The sequence below is a fragment of the Entelurus aequoreus genome, linkage group LG02 (genome assembly GCF_033978785.1).
Source record: "Entelurus aequoreus isolate RoL-2023_Sb linkage group LG02, RoL_Eaeq_v1.1, whole genome shotgun sequence".
NCBI classification, from domain to species: domain Eukaryota; kingdom Metazoa; phylum Chordata; class Actinopteri; order Syngnathiformes; family Syngnathidae; genus Entelurus; species Entelurus aequoreus.
The window spans coordinates 34,883,152-34,895,563 of NC_084732.1; the positions used below are offsets into that span (position 1 = coordinate 34,883,152).

Below are 12,412 nucleotides of genomic sequence, written 5' to 3' on the forward strand. Positions count from 1 at the left end.
CTAAAACTACAAAATGGATGACAGGGAAAAGATGCAGTCAAAGTAGAGACATGTAAAGAAGAGTGCCCACAAAACGGCGCATCCTGAAGAGACGGTCGGAAAGCTTCTTAAAAATGGTCTGTAAAACATAATCTATGCTGACCAAAGAACCACCATTACACGCTATATAGATTACAAGGAAGTGTTGGAATAAATAAATAAAAGTAGAAAACAAAGTATAATATGGCCCTTTTAAAACACAGTTCAGGCAAGCCCATATTCATTAATGCCAGATTGATGTGTCTCAAGACTTTTGTCACCATGTTCACCATAAACTGAATTTGTAGGTGAATCTAACTATTACAAAGTGTCAGGACTGGGTCCTTGGCGTGGTTTGTTCTCCCAAAAGGCAACGGAAAATTGGCGCGTGCGAGACGTGAATTTAAATACATGTTTATTTAAATTAATCAAAAAGGTGCAAACAAAAAGCGCTCACAGCGGAGGTAAAAACTTGACTATGACAAAACAAAAGACTTGCACAAGGGCACAAAAACTATTAAACAAAAACTTACTTGGCATGAGAAGAGGGGCATAAAAAAGAGCAGCATGGATCAAAAGCATGAGGGTGAACAGAGTGGCAGGAGTGTGAATGTGATGTCGCCAGGACGAACAACAGAAACAGACAGATTTAAATAGTGACATGATCAGTGAAAACAGGTGCGTGACTCAAAACGTGAAACAGGTGCGTGACAGGACAGGTGAAAACTAATGAGTTTCTATGGAAACAAACAAACAAGGAAGTGCAACCAGGAACTAAAAAGAGTCCAAAAAACAAACAACACATGGCCAAAACAAAAACATGATCAACAGACATGACAGAGCCCCCCCCTTACGGACAGATCCCAGATGTCCCAACAAAAAAATGAACAAGAGTCATGGGAGGGCGGGAGGGGGACATGGCGGTGGGTCGCCAGACCACGTGTCCCCGGATCCACCGGGGCAGGATCAGGTGGCGGCGACGCGTAGACCGCCGCTGTACCTGACGAGGTGGGCAACCCGGGAAGGGCCACATCCATGGCCGACGAGGAGGTTGGCGTACCTGGCGTGGCGGACGACCAGGTAGTGGCCACATCCGTGGCCGACGAGGAGGCAGGCGCTTCGTCATCGTGGCCGGCGTGGAAGCACCCGTTGAAACCGGTGCGGGTGCAGCAGACGAAACAGGCGGCGAAGCTTGGCGTGGAACGTCAGGCGGCGCAGCTTGGCGTGGCGAAGCTTGGCGTGGCCATGGTTGGTCTTGGTCTTGGCGTGGGGGGTCTTGGTCTTGGCATGGGGGGTCTTGGTCTTGGTCTTGGCGTGGCGGTTCTTGGTCTTGGTCTTGGCGTGGCGGTTCTTGGTCTTGGCATGGCGGTTCTTGGTCTTGGCATGGCGGTTCTTGGTCTTGGCTTTGGTCTTGGCATGGGGTGTCTTGGCCTTGGCATGGGTTGTCTTGGTCTTGGCATGGGGCAGCCACGGGCGGCTCTTGGTCTTGGCATGGGGAAGCCACGGGCGGCACTTGGCGACATGGGGCAGCCACGGGCGGCACTTGGCGGCGTGGGGAAGCCACGGGCGGCACTTGGCGTCGTGGGGCAGCCACGGGCGGCACTTGGCGTCGTGGGGCAGCCACGGGCGGCACTTGGCGTCGTGGGGCAGCCAGGGGCGGCACTTGGCGTCGTGGAGCTGGTACCGGAGCTTGGTAGCGTGGAGCTGGTACCGGAGCTTGGCGTGGTGCAGCATGGCATGTTGCTAGCTTTAGAGCTAGCCGTGGTGCAGGTGGAGGTGGCCTAGCTGGGGTTTGCGGTTTAGCAGGGCGTGGAGCAGGTGGAGGTGGCCTAGCTGGGGGTTGCGGCTTGGCAGGCCGAAAGACCGGTGGTGGTGGCCGAACCGGAGGTTGCGGCTTAGCAGGCCGAAAGACTGGTGGTGGTGGCCGTGCTGGAGGCTGTGGCTTGGCAGGCCGAAAAACTGGTGGTGGCGGCTGTGCTGGAGGCTGTGGCATGGCATGACGATGCTGAACCACCCCACCTGAACAGTTCCCAGCCCTAGACCCCCCCTCAAGGAGCGGATACCAGACGCACTCCCCACAGTTTGGAACTGTTCTTTTGGGTGGGTGGAGGGAGGTCAGGAGGGGGGCAGAAACCTCCCCCATTAAATTGTCCAAAAAGTCTTTTATTCTTCCCCACCTGGCATTGAGTGGGGGAGAGAAAAAAATGTTGTGACTTGGGCGTGGCTTGAGTCCTGGGGGGCGGGGGATCGAAAGAAAAAGAGTTGAAAAAAAATTCCTGGTCTGTGCCGTCATCAGGGCGAAGCTGGGCTGCCTGCTGCTTGCTTCCGCCCGGAGGGGGAGGAGCTTGCGAGAGTGAGGCGTCCTCTCTGTTTGCGGAAGTCCTCCGTCTTGGGCGACGCTTCCGCGGCTTCGTCCTCGGACCAAATGGAGCACAATGGCACCAGTCTTCCATCTGGCCCCCACATCATGTCTCTGTGCTCCATGGAGGAGTAGCGCAGCGTTTCCTCCTCCATCGCGCGCAGGACCGCCCAAGAAGCCTCGTCAAAAACGTCCAATTTTCGTGCGGGAGAATTTTTATGCTGGCGACATACTGTCAGGACTGGGTCCTTGGCGTGGTTTGTTCTCCTAGAAGGCAACGGAAAATTGGCGCGTGCGAGACGTGAATTTAAATACATGTTTATTGAAATTAATCAAAAAGGTGCAAACAAAAAGCGCTCACAGCGGAGGTAAAAACTTGACTATGACAAAACAAAAGACTTGCACAAGGGCACAAAAACTATTAAACAAAAACTTACTTGGCATGAGAAGAGGGGCATAAAAAAGAGCAGCATGGATCAAAAGCATGAGGGTGAACAGAGTGGCAGGAGTGTGAATGTGATGTCGCCAGGATGAACAACAGAAACAGACAGATTTAAATAGTGACATGATCAGTGAAAACAGGTGCGTGACTCAAAACGTGAAACAGGTGCGTGACAGGACAGGTGAAAACTAATGAGTTGCTATGGAAACAAACAAACAAGGAAGTGCAACCAGGAACTAAAAAGAGTCCAAAAAACAAACAACAAATGGCCAAAACAAAAACATGATCAACAGACATGATACAAAGTTGTGAGTTGAATGTCCAGCAAAAGGTTATTGTGGGCGGTTTGTTTTTTTTACCAGAACACCAATGGGGAACTCCTATGCGGGCCAGCTGCGGACCACACGCTTTGAGGAGGTTCTTCACAACTCCATTGAAGCATCGCTGAGGTCCAACATTGTAGTTCCACGACCCATTTTCTCCCAACTGTACCTGGAGGCAGAACAGCCACTTGCAGCACACAATAGTAAGTGCAGTCCCCAATAAATTAAGTGTGACTGCTGAGAAGTCCTTACAATACTCAATTGAGGACAATAACGCTGGTTACTGCATCACAGCATATCATAGAAATCCCTAAGTACAATTAAAATGTACAGGGACAAAAACACTTGGTTGCAGTTCCGGAATTAACTATGGTGTCTCAATATATTAAAACATCAGTTTTGCTGCAACACAAACATAGTTCACACAGTAATTGTTATTATCAATATGGAAATGTACAGAGAGGGTAAAAGTGGTCAATCTAATTCCACAGTCCTCTTTGGCTTCTTGTTGTTGTTATAGCTTCTATCACGTCTTTACTACAATTGTTTGTATTCACTCATGCATTGCTCTTATTGTCACATTTGCCTAAAGCTGTCCACGCTAGATGTTTCGATTCATAGTTGTTGTAGTATTACATCATAGTATATGCTGCGTAAAAGCTCCCATTATGCTTAAGTGTGACTGACTTTTTTCCTGTACACGACTCTTAACAGGCCGTGCAGAGAATGATGATGAAGATGAAGAAGATGGGTCAGAATCAAACAGTCCCCCAATACTCTATCAGATTAAACCCCCGCCAGAGGGATGCTGCACCACAGATGGTTTGTGCACACTTTGTTCACTTTCATACAGAAAAAGTCAGAGAAAAGTGACTTAAAATGTGGTCTTTTGCAAAACTTCTGTTTGTGCAATATTACCACATGACATTTAAAAATAACTATTCTCTTTCGCTGCAGGTTTCTGTCAAGCAGGCAGGGATTTACGTCTGTCATCATTGGCATCAGACCCCTTGGATGTTCTCCCTGGGTTCATGCTGGTTGGGCTTAAGCCCCCCTCTCTCCCCGACAGCCTGCTGGTGTGCGCCGTCGACCATCGCTTCTTGCCGGATGAACGAGGACACAACGCTCTGCTGGGTGAGGCAAGAGGTTTACACAGCAAACTTTGCATCAATGTATCTGGAAAGGCGTCATTGCGCATTATTTTGTGTGCGTGCCTGCTGCAGGCTTCTCTGGGAACTGCATGGGCTGTGGTGAAAAGGGGTTCCGCTACTTCACAGATTTCGCCAACCACATTAACCTGAAACTCAGCACCCAGCCTAAGAAACAGAAGCACTTAAAGTACCATCTGCACCGAAACAACCAAGGTGTGCTAGTTAAAGGAGCTGCCATCTGTTGGAGGGGACACGGTAAGGACATTGAATCATGAAATCTTACCTTTGAATTCAGAAAGAATTTCTTTGAAAACATCCATGTTTTTACACTCACATTAATATATGTATTCAAATATGTATGTTGCGTTTCAGATGGCAGGATAAGACAAATAGGTCCCAGACTCTTAGAGGGTCATGTGACATCAGATGAACAGTCATCGAACTTGCTGTTGTTGCAGCCATCACATACACCCGCCAACTACACAGGTGATACTCAAAAATAGTCTCATTTAGTTGTGTTCTGTTTTTTATACACATTGTGTTGACTGCCATCGTAACCCTTTGTTGGACACTCATTGAAATACATACACATTCAAATCATTATATTAATATCATTATGGTATATCAGTAATATATTTTGCTATTATTATTACATTTTCTGCCTTATACTGATGTGTGGGGGCCTTGATTTCAGTTCAAATTTAAGTTACCAAGTATGGTTCCTTACCCTTGTAAAAAGCTAGTTACATCTTGTCGCAAAATGGACCCATGAAGTAGAGGGACGAGCAGTGTGTTTAATAATAGTCTTTTAATGTTCGAAGGCACTACAGGGTACAGCCAGTGCCACAAAAACATCCAAGAAAATACAAAGTAACAAAATAATATTAAACGTTGGTAGACTAGGTACATAGAGCACGATAAAAAGACACTGTAGCAAAGTAAATACCGACTTGTATCGAAACGGGAAACAGCAAGGAGGGAGCTGTTTGGTATGCATAGAAGGACACGAGGTAAAGAAACAGCAACAAGTTTAAGTTGCTCGAAGGGATTGCCATCAATTTTGCTCTATGGTCCTGTTTCACTTTGGCGTTACGCAACTTAGAGGTGAGAGAGAGAGCAGAACCAGCAAAATCAGGAAGGCAAAAACAGTCCCGTCACAGAGCTTAATTAGCTGACAATATGACTAAAATGTGCTGAGTAATAATTACAACACATGTTTATTGATTTTTTTGACATCATGTAACATGTTTCTTTCTCTGTGTACAACAGCGTCTCACACAAATGGTTCGCCTCAAATTGCTGATACCCCACACCCTCTAACAAATGGCCATAATGCCATTCCTCCCATCCCGCAGCCAGCAATGAATCACTCAGGACCGGGGAGACCGTCCACAACAGGTACTGTATATCTTCACTGGTACACTGAAAACGTGTGTGCAAATGAAAGATGTAATCTGAGTCATGTGGATCAAAATATCTTAATTGCATCATCAGCATTTTGGTGGAAACCTTATTTTAAAACATTATATAATTGACACACTCTGCAAATGGTCTTGCAATTATAAAGAAAACTTTACTTTTCAGGGAATTTTCATCATCCATCCATGTGTGAGACAATAAAAAAAACGTATTTCTCTTTTCTGTGCGTTCTAGGTTGTAAATAGGTGGATAGTATGGTGCGGCTAAAAATTAAGGTAATTGGGAGTCATTAATTTTGCCTATAAAGCCCTATAAAAAACATCCAAAAACAACAAATAACGCTTTATTTACGTGCTGTGACCTGCATATTAACCAAGCTATTACATCATTGTTATTGTAAGAGCTAACACAGAGGAATTACTTTTCTGCCGTAGTGACACAGCGTCTTGCTTACAGCGTCTCATTCAAACTCCTCCACTAGCCACTAGCGAGAGGGATGTTAGTTAATGGAGCTGCTTCTGCTGCTGCTGTATCGTCTTTGAGTCTGAAAACGTTAATGCCAGGTTTTAAATTATACCTCTCACCTCTATACTGTAGCATAAAGTTGTGGCACAAAGATAAGAAGTTGAAATGTTTTGTAATTCCACTCACAACACTTAAAATCAGGACCAACTAAAGCAGTGGATACTTGCTCTCAACTTGGCTATCAACAAATGGAACGCAGCGTAAGACCCGACGACATTGCTACGAAGACCAAGCAAATGCACAATGTGCTCCCAGCATTTTATACCTTAGCAGCAGTGAGGATAAAGCTGAATTTAGCAGCGGAAGGACAGCTATCTATAAGATACAGCCATCCCATTAGTTGGCATCCCGGTGATAGCGGGCTTTGTAAGTGTCTGTTTTATGTTCTTGTTTTGTCCATGAAACGTTCAGCACTAGCGCGACATGATAAAGCTCCAAGGGTGTCTCAATGCGTTCTGTGAAATCTCGGAAGGAAGTTACGATCATGCCTATAATGACCCAATTTACTGTCAGTAATACATGTTTTCATGAATGTTACAACATTACAGACATAATTACAACATGTAAATTAAAAGTTTTTTGGAGGTTTGTCAGAGGGCTTTATAGGCAGAAGAGATTAATCCCTATTACTTGCATTCCTATCACTTTTTTACTATTTAGAACACAAAGAAAAGGGGAAAATGCGTGTGTTCTTTTCTCACATACGGATTGTGGATGATGGGCAAAATTCCCCCAAAAAGTGCAGTTTTCCTTCAAGTATTGCATTCTAAATGACATCCTGTATCATATCATCACTGTAAGTGTAGCCATTGTGTCTGTTGTCCCTAAACCCCCAGGGATTTTTCACACTTCTAAAAGAGAGAGCAGCCCCGTGTATTATAACACCACTGCTGTAGGGAGGTAGCAAGCTGCATTGTGTTGGAGGACGTCTTTTGTCTGCCTGAATTTATTTGCCAACACTTAAGGCACTAAACTTTTCCCTCTCGCCTTCTTCTCCTCAGTGGCCTCCATAAAGCAGGGTTGTAAAAGTCTCTCTTCTTTTTTCCTACTTTCTCACTGAATAAAAAAAAAGCTTCCTTCCTGTCAATGTTGTTTAATTGGTGCAGGAGGAGACAGGGTGTTGCATAAAATACAACTATACCCTTTTGAAAAAAAACTCAAAAAAACTTTATTGTGTCAGTGTGTAAATCAAATTTTCGCGGAAACTATTTGTTATACATATATATATACATATATATATGTATGTATAAATAATATTTTATTATTAGTACTTCCATTATTAATATAAGAGAGTCGAACAGCAGGAGAACAAAGTTTTAACTTGAAAATTAACTAACTTGCAGTAAAACACTTATTCTTACTCTGCAGGGACACAGACAAATGTTGGACCCCCTAAAAAGAGGCACAAGGGTTGGTCCCCTGAATCGGCTTCCAACGTTGTTTCAGAGAACACAGTAAAGATGCCGCCATCTTCATCAACCTTATCGTCTTCGACAGCGCATTCTTCCACCACAAACGGAGCCAGATTAGGTAAAAAAACATTTAAGTGAGGGGTGCAATATGTGTGTCTTTACTCTAAAGGGATAAGTTTCCATGAATACAAATAATTATGAATATATATTTGAGCAGATGCCGCCACACCCATGAGTTCCTCCCAGAGGTCTTCAACCACACTTTCTCCCTCTGGATTGTCTGTAGCTGTGCCTGATCAGCTGTTACGCACATGTGGACTACAACCTGTCATCTTCAAAGGTCAGACATATTTATAATAGTGGCACACAGGATGATATCTGTCATAATTACACCCTTCTTAAATACGTTTTGTGAAGTATTGTATGTGTCTATTCTATACATACAGGTCACGGTCCTCTCCCTAGGCTGACTGGTAATGTCAGCGAAGTGCTCGTCAGTTCTCTTCTCCAGAGTTGTTATTTGAGCTCACAGACCCTTCCCAGAGTCTACCAGCACTACGGACCATCACCCATTCAGCCACTCTCAACTGAGATGCAGATTCTACTCACTGTCTACTATCTTGTTCAGCTTGGTGAGTCCCATATCAAACTGTAATCACACACTGCTCAGCAGGACTTCAGATAAAAAGTGATTCATGGTTCACAGTATTGGAAGCGTTTTTCACAATGACCACTAGATGGTGAGCAAACACTGTGTGAGAGAGCAATCTACAGCTACAGTATAGTTATTTAATATTTAACTGTATTTTTCATTGTTTTGCAAGCATACCACACATTTAATACTCCTGTTTTTTACATTTTCCCTCCACACTCATGATGTATGCCTTTTTTCCCAAGGCCCAGACCAAGTGCCCCTGATTGAGGACTTGGAGCAGATATTCATGAGGTCATGGAGAGAATCACACCTCAGTGAAATCAGACAGAACCAACAACCTCAAGCACCGGGCTCTCAGGGGAGGCACTATGGCATTGAGGTTGATTTGTCACATATATACTGTAATTTCAATATTTTGAACGTGAATAATGGACACACCTATAAAATTACTATTTTTAATAAAACCTTGTAAAATGACACTCAAACCCATGCTTCTCAAAGGTATTAGATAAATGGGTTATACTTGTATAGCGCTTTTCTACCTTCAAGGTACTCAAAGCGCTTTGACAGTATTTCCACATTCACACACACATTCACACACTGATGGAGGGAGCTGCCATGCAAGGCGCTAACCAGCACCCATCAGGAGCAAGGGTGAAGTGTCTTGCCCAAGGACACAACGGACGTGACTAGGATGGTAGAAGGTGGGGATTGAACCCCAGTAACCAGCAACCCTCCGATTGCTGGCACGGCCACTCTACCAACTTCACCACGCCGTCCCGTAGATGCATTTTAAAATAGTTTGACAAATTAATAAACATTTTCCCGTGGTCCCCGATTTGCGTCGTTCCATGTAACAAAGTTTTGTGGTTATCGCGCTTCCATAAATTAATACAAAAATGTATTAAATTCTTAAACACAAGACTGCTTAAAGAAGTAGTTACATCACAGCTCGCTCAATATTAGACGTACTTGTCGCAAACGCTCGTATTGTAACGTCTACGGCAGTGGTTCTTAACCTTGTTGGAGGTACCGAACCCCACCAGTTTCATATGAGCATTCACCAAACCCTTCTTTAGTGATAAATAAAATGTTGGGTTTTTTTCAAATTCACGACAAAGTTACATATTTTTTTTACTGGTGCACAAAATGAACTGTGCATGAACATCACCTTGTTCAAAGAACAAAACCAACACAGTGCATGAACTCACAACAAATGACACACCTGCTAATCAGACGGAAAATTAGAGGGAACATTGTTTGGGGGTATCCATAGTACGCCGATAGGGAGAAGTTTTTATTTACACGATGAGTCGGGTGTGTCTTGACCTCCGAGGCAAAGGCTCCACCGAACCCTTAGGGTTCGATCGAACCCGGTTAAGAACCACTAGTCTACGGCAATGTAAGGATTACAAAGAGACGGTTGATTAACATTATCTATTTATTGCAAAAACAAAAAAGCTAATGTTAGCCTCAATTATGCTAAAACAACATCAGCAAACATAACTGTCCTCTCTTTACACAGCAGTCCTCCTTGGCGCGCATTTGCACACACAGAGACAAGATTAATGACACTTTTATGGCCTTACGAACAGTCAGAGACAGCAAAACTCTTGAACACTACACATAGCATGCAACAGCAATAACTAAGCAGTTTAGTGGTTTTATTATTGAGATATAAAGGTTGCTTTGTCTAGAAGACCTTAATCTTAACTCTTCTCTTGCAAATTATCCTGCCTCTTCTCTTTCTTGCTTCCAATAAACCACAGTGATAAAGATACATTTTATATTTAATTTTCCATTTTAAAAAAGTATTTACAGTTTAAAACAGAGAAAAGAAAGCCTCAACATTGCCAAACCACAGAAAAAGTGTATTTGTATTTATACATAGTTCTATTTAAATAATAATTGGTAGTCTCTGCAGTAAAGCTAATAACAACCCTCAGCTACTATGAGCACTTTTTTACTTTTCTGATTCAAGACACTAACCAATGACTCACATGCTCTTCTTGGCTCTCCAGACACCTCCCACTCTTCCTGGGCTCCCTCAGCATCTCAGTTTACCCTACCAGCAGCCACTGACCCCAAGCCAGCTGCCTTGGCTTGCCCAGCTGGCTGCGTCGTCGTGTGGAGTAGGGGTTGTGGTGTTTGGGGAGCATGTGGGATCTTTGGCTCAAGGCCTTCAGCTGATGTTTTGCAAGTTATTGGAAGGAGGGTTCCAAAACACAAACTATGTAGTCGTCATTGTCACTGCTTCCGGGCAAGAAACACAGTCTTGTGTGGTAGTCACAGGTGGGAGTTGTGTTTGTATCATATAAATATTTATCTGAAAAAGCAACAGATTACGTGTATTTGTGTGTGTTGTTGATGCAGGTAAACACCAGTGTCGGGCCTTGGCAGAGAGTATGTTCTCTCCCAGTGAGGGTTTGAGAGAAATAAACCACCAGCTTTCATCTGGCGAAACCCAGGAACTCATCCAGTTCTGCAATTCACTTGGACAAGGTGAATTTGACTCCGCTTTAGCTTTGTTTGGTTTTGTCGTGTGCATGTTCTGTTACGGTGTGTGCAAGCTCCTAAACACTTAACTTACTGTTTCTCAGACGGTGATATGGATTCCCTGCTGGACAGTGCAACACTGGACAGCAATGAGCCATCCCCCTTATCCAGCAGTCAGGAATCAACTGATGACAAAAGTGTGAAAAAGACACACAGTCCAAAGGACTCACACAGCCCTAAAGAAAGAGTTCTGGCTACTAAAGAAACCTGTACAGGTGAGACACCATTTATAGTGGATAATTTAGCAGCATGTATGTTTTACACAATTTCAACTCTAAAGTTCAATATTAACTGCAGTTAACTTGAATTGTGCCTTGGTGAGGCGAGCGCCCCTTTTGTCCTCATTCCTTGTCTACATTGACAGAGATGTGGACTTGTGATGATAATCTCTCATCGTTTCTCATTGGTTTAGGTTTATTCACTTTAAGCAAGGGCTGGGGGCACAAATAGATACCTTTGTTTCCTCCTCATCCTTGTGGCGCCCCCTAGAGAATCCTGCCCTGGGCAATTGCCATGTGGCCCACATCTGAAACCGCCACTGATTGACTTTATTTAACACTGCCAATACTTCAGCCTAATATGTGAACACCTGTGTGTATGTGTACTTATAGAGTACTCTGTAGAGTGGCGGGAGGTCCGGCCCATCCAGTTAGCAGTGGCAAGAAAGCTGCTGTCTCATGTTTGTGCCATAGCAGATTCCAGCACACAGAACCTGGACCTTGTGTCTTTTGACAGGGTCAATTTCCTCATCCTGGTTCCTCCATCTGAGGTCACATTTCAACAAACTGTCCTCCACCTATGGAGCTCGGGTTGGTTACATGTTTCTATGCATTTCCGCTCATCCCTATTTTGTCCACAATGGTGTTTAAATGATGACTTGTATACCTGCATTTAAGGTGTTCTTCAGGAACTCGGGAGTCTAGACCAAGCGTGCGCATCTCAGCGGGATGCGGAGCGCTTTGTGGTTAAAATGGATCAAAGTGCTCAAGTGCAAATTGACAGCCTTATCCAAGAAGCACACAGCAACTCTTATACGCTTTACATCCTAATCCATGACCACGCCCACTGGGACATTAGCAGGTGTGTAATTACATCCAAATCTTACCTTGTCACTTACTTTTTTTTTTATTAACAAATCGTTTTTTCTGTCCCTCAGTGCCTCCTACTGTAACTCGGAGTCTGGTTTGGGCCTGGTGGACCAGCTACTGAATTCCAGACGGATCAGAGATGCTCCCAACATTCTGATTCTCCATGTGACATCCTTCCCCTTCGCCCTGCAGACACAATTCACACGCATCAGCCCTTACAACGAAATCCACTGGCCTTCCTCTTTCAGCAATGTAAAATTTGATTCTATGTGTGCTAAAAATGAAACAGCAGAACATGTTATTAGTTGTGTCGTGTGTTTGTGTAGGATGTTGACCTGTATCATGAAAGAACACGCTACTTTGGTGTGTCCGAGCTTTTAGACTCAACTCGCTCAGGGGGCAGCCTGCCCCTGATGCGGTACGATTCTTCGTTTGAGAGCATGGCAGCTTCCCTGGAGGAAAGG

The 12,412-nt window shown here is 44.3% G+C and overlaps 1 protein-coding gene across 4 annotated transcripts in view; it reads left to right on the forward strand.

Moving 5' to 3' along the window:
* Positions 1 to 12,412, forward strand: part of greb1 (growth regulating estrogen receptor binding 1) — a 47,965-nt gene that overhangs the window by 14,711 nt on the left and 20,842 nt on the right. For all 4 annotated transcript variants that reach the window (XM_062025821.1, XM_062025835.1, XM_062025825.1 and 1 more), the window contains exons 2-18: positions 3,182 to 3,345; positions 3,857 to 3,964; positions 4,100 to 4,276; positions 4,366 to 4,548; positions 4,666 to 4,779; positions 5,563 to 5,691; positions 7,606 to 7,767; positions 7,867 to 7,989; positions 8,096 to 8,281; positions 8,547 to 8,683; positions 10,326 to 10,596; positions 10,678 to 10,806; positions 10,905 to 11,075; positions 11,472 to 11,669; positions 11,757 to 11,940; positions 12,017 to 12,200; positions 12,275 to 12,411. In XM_062025821.1, coding sequence (XP_061881805.1) covers positions 3,182 to 3,345; positions 3,857 to 3,964; positions 4,100 to 4,276; positions 4,366 to 4,548; positions 4,666 to 4,779; positions 5,563 to 5,691; positions 7,606 to 7,767; positions 7,867 to 7,989; positions 8,096 to 8,281; positions 8,547 to 8,683; positions 10,326 to 10,596; positions 10,678 to 10,806; positions 10,905 to 11,075; positions 11,472 to 11,669; positions 11,757 to 11,940; positions 12,017 to 12,200; positions 12,275 to 12,411 — 2,757 coding nt within the window. The remainder of the gene's footprint in view (positions 1 to 3,181; positions 3,346 to 3,856; positions 3,965 to 4,099; positions 4,277 to 4,365; positions 4,549 to 4,665; positions 4,780 to 5,562; positions 5,692 to 7,605; positions 7,768 to 7,866; positions 7,990 to 8,095; positions 8,282 to 8,546; positions 8,684 to 10,325; positions 10,597 to 10,677; positions 10,807 to 10,904; positions 11,076 to 11,471; positions 11,670 to 11,756; positions 11,941 to 12,016; positions 12,201 to 12,274; position 12,412) is intronic.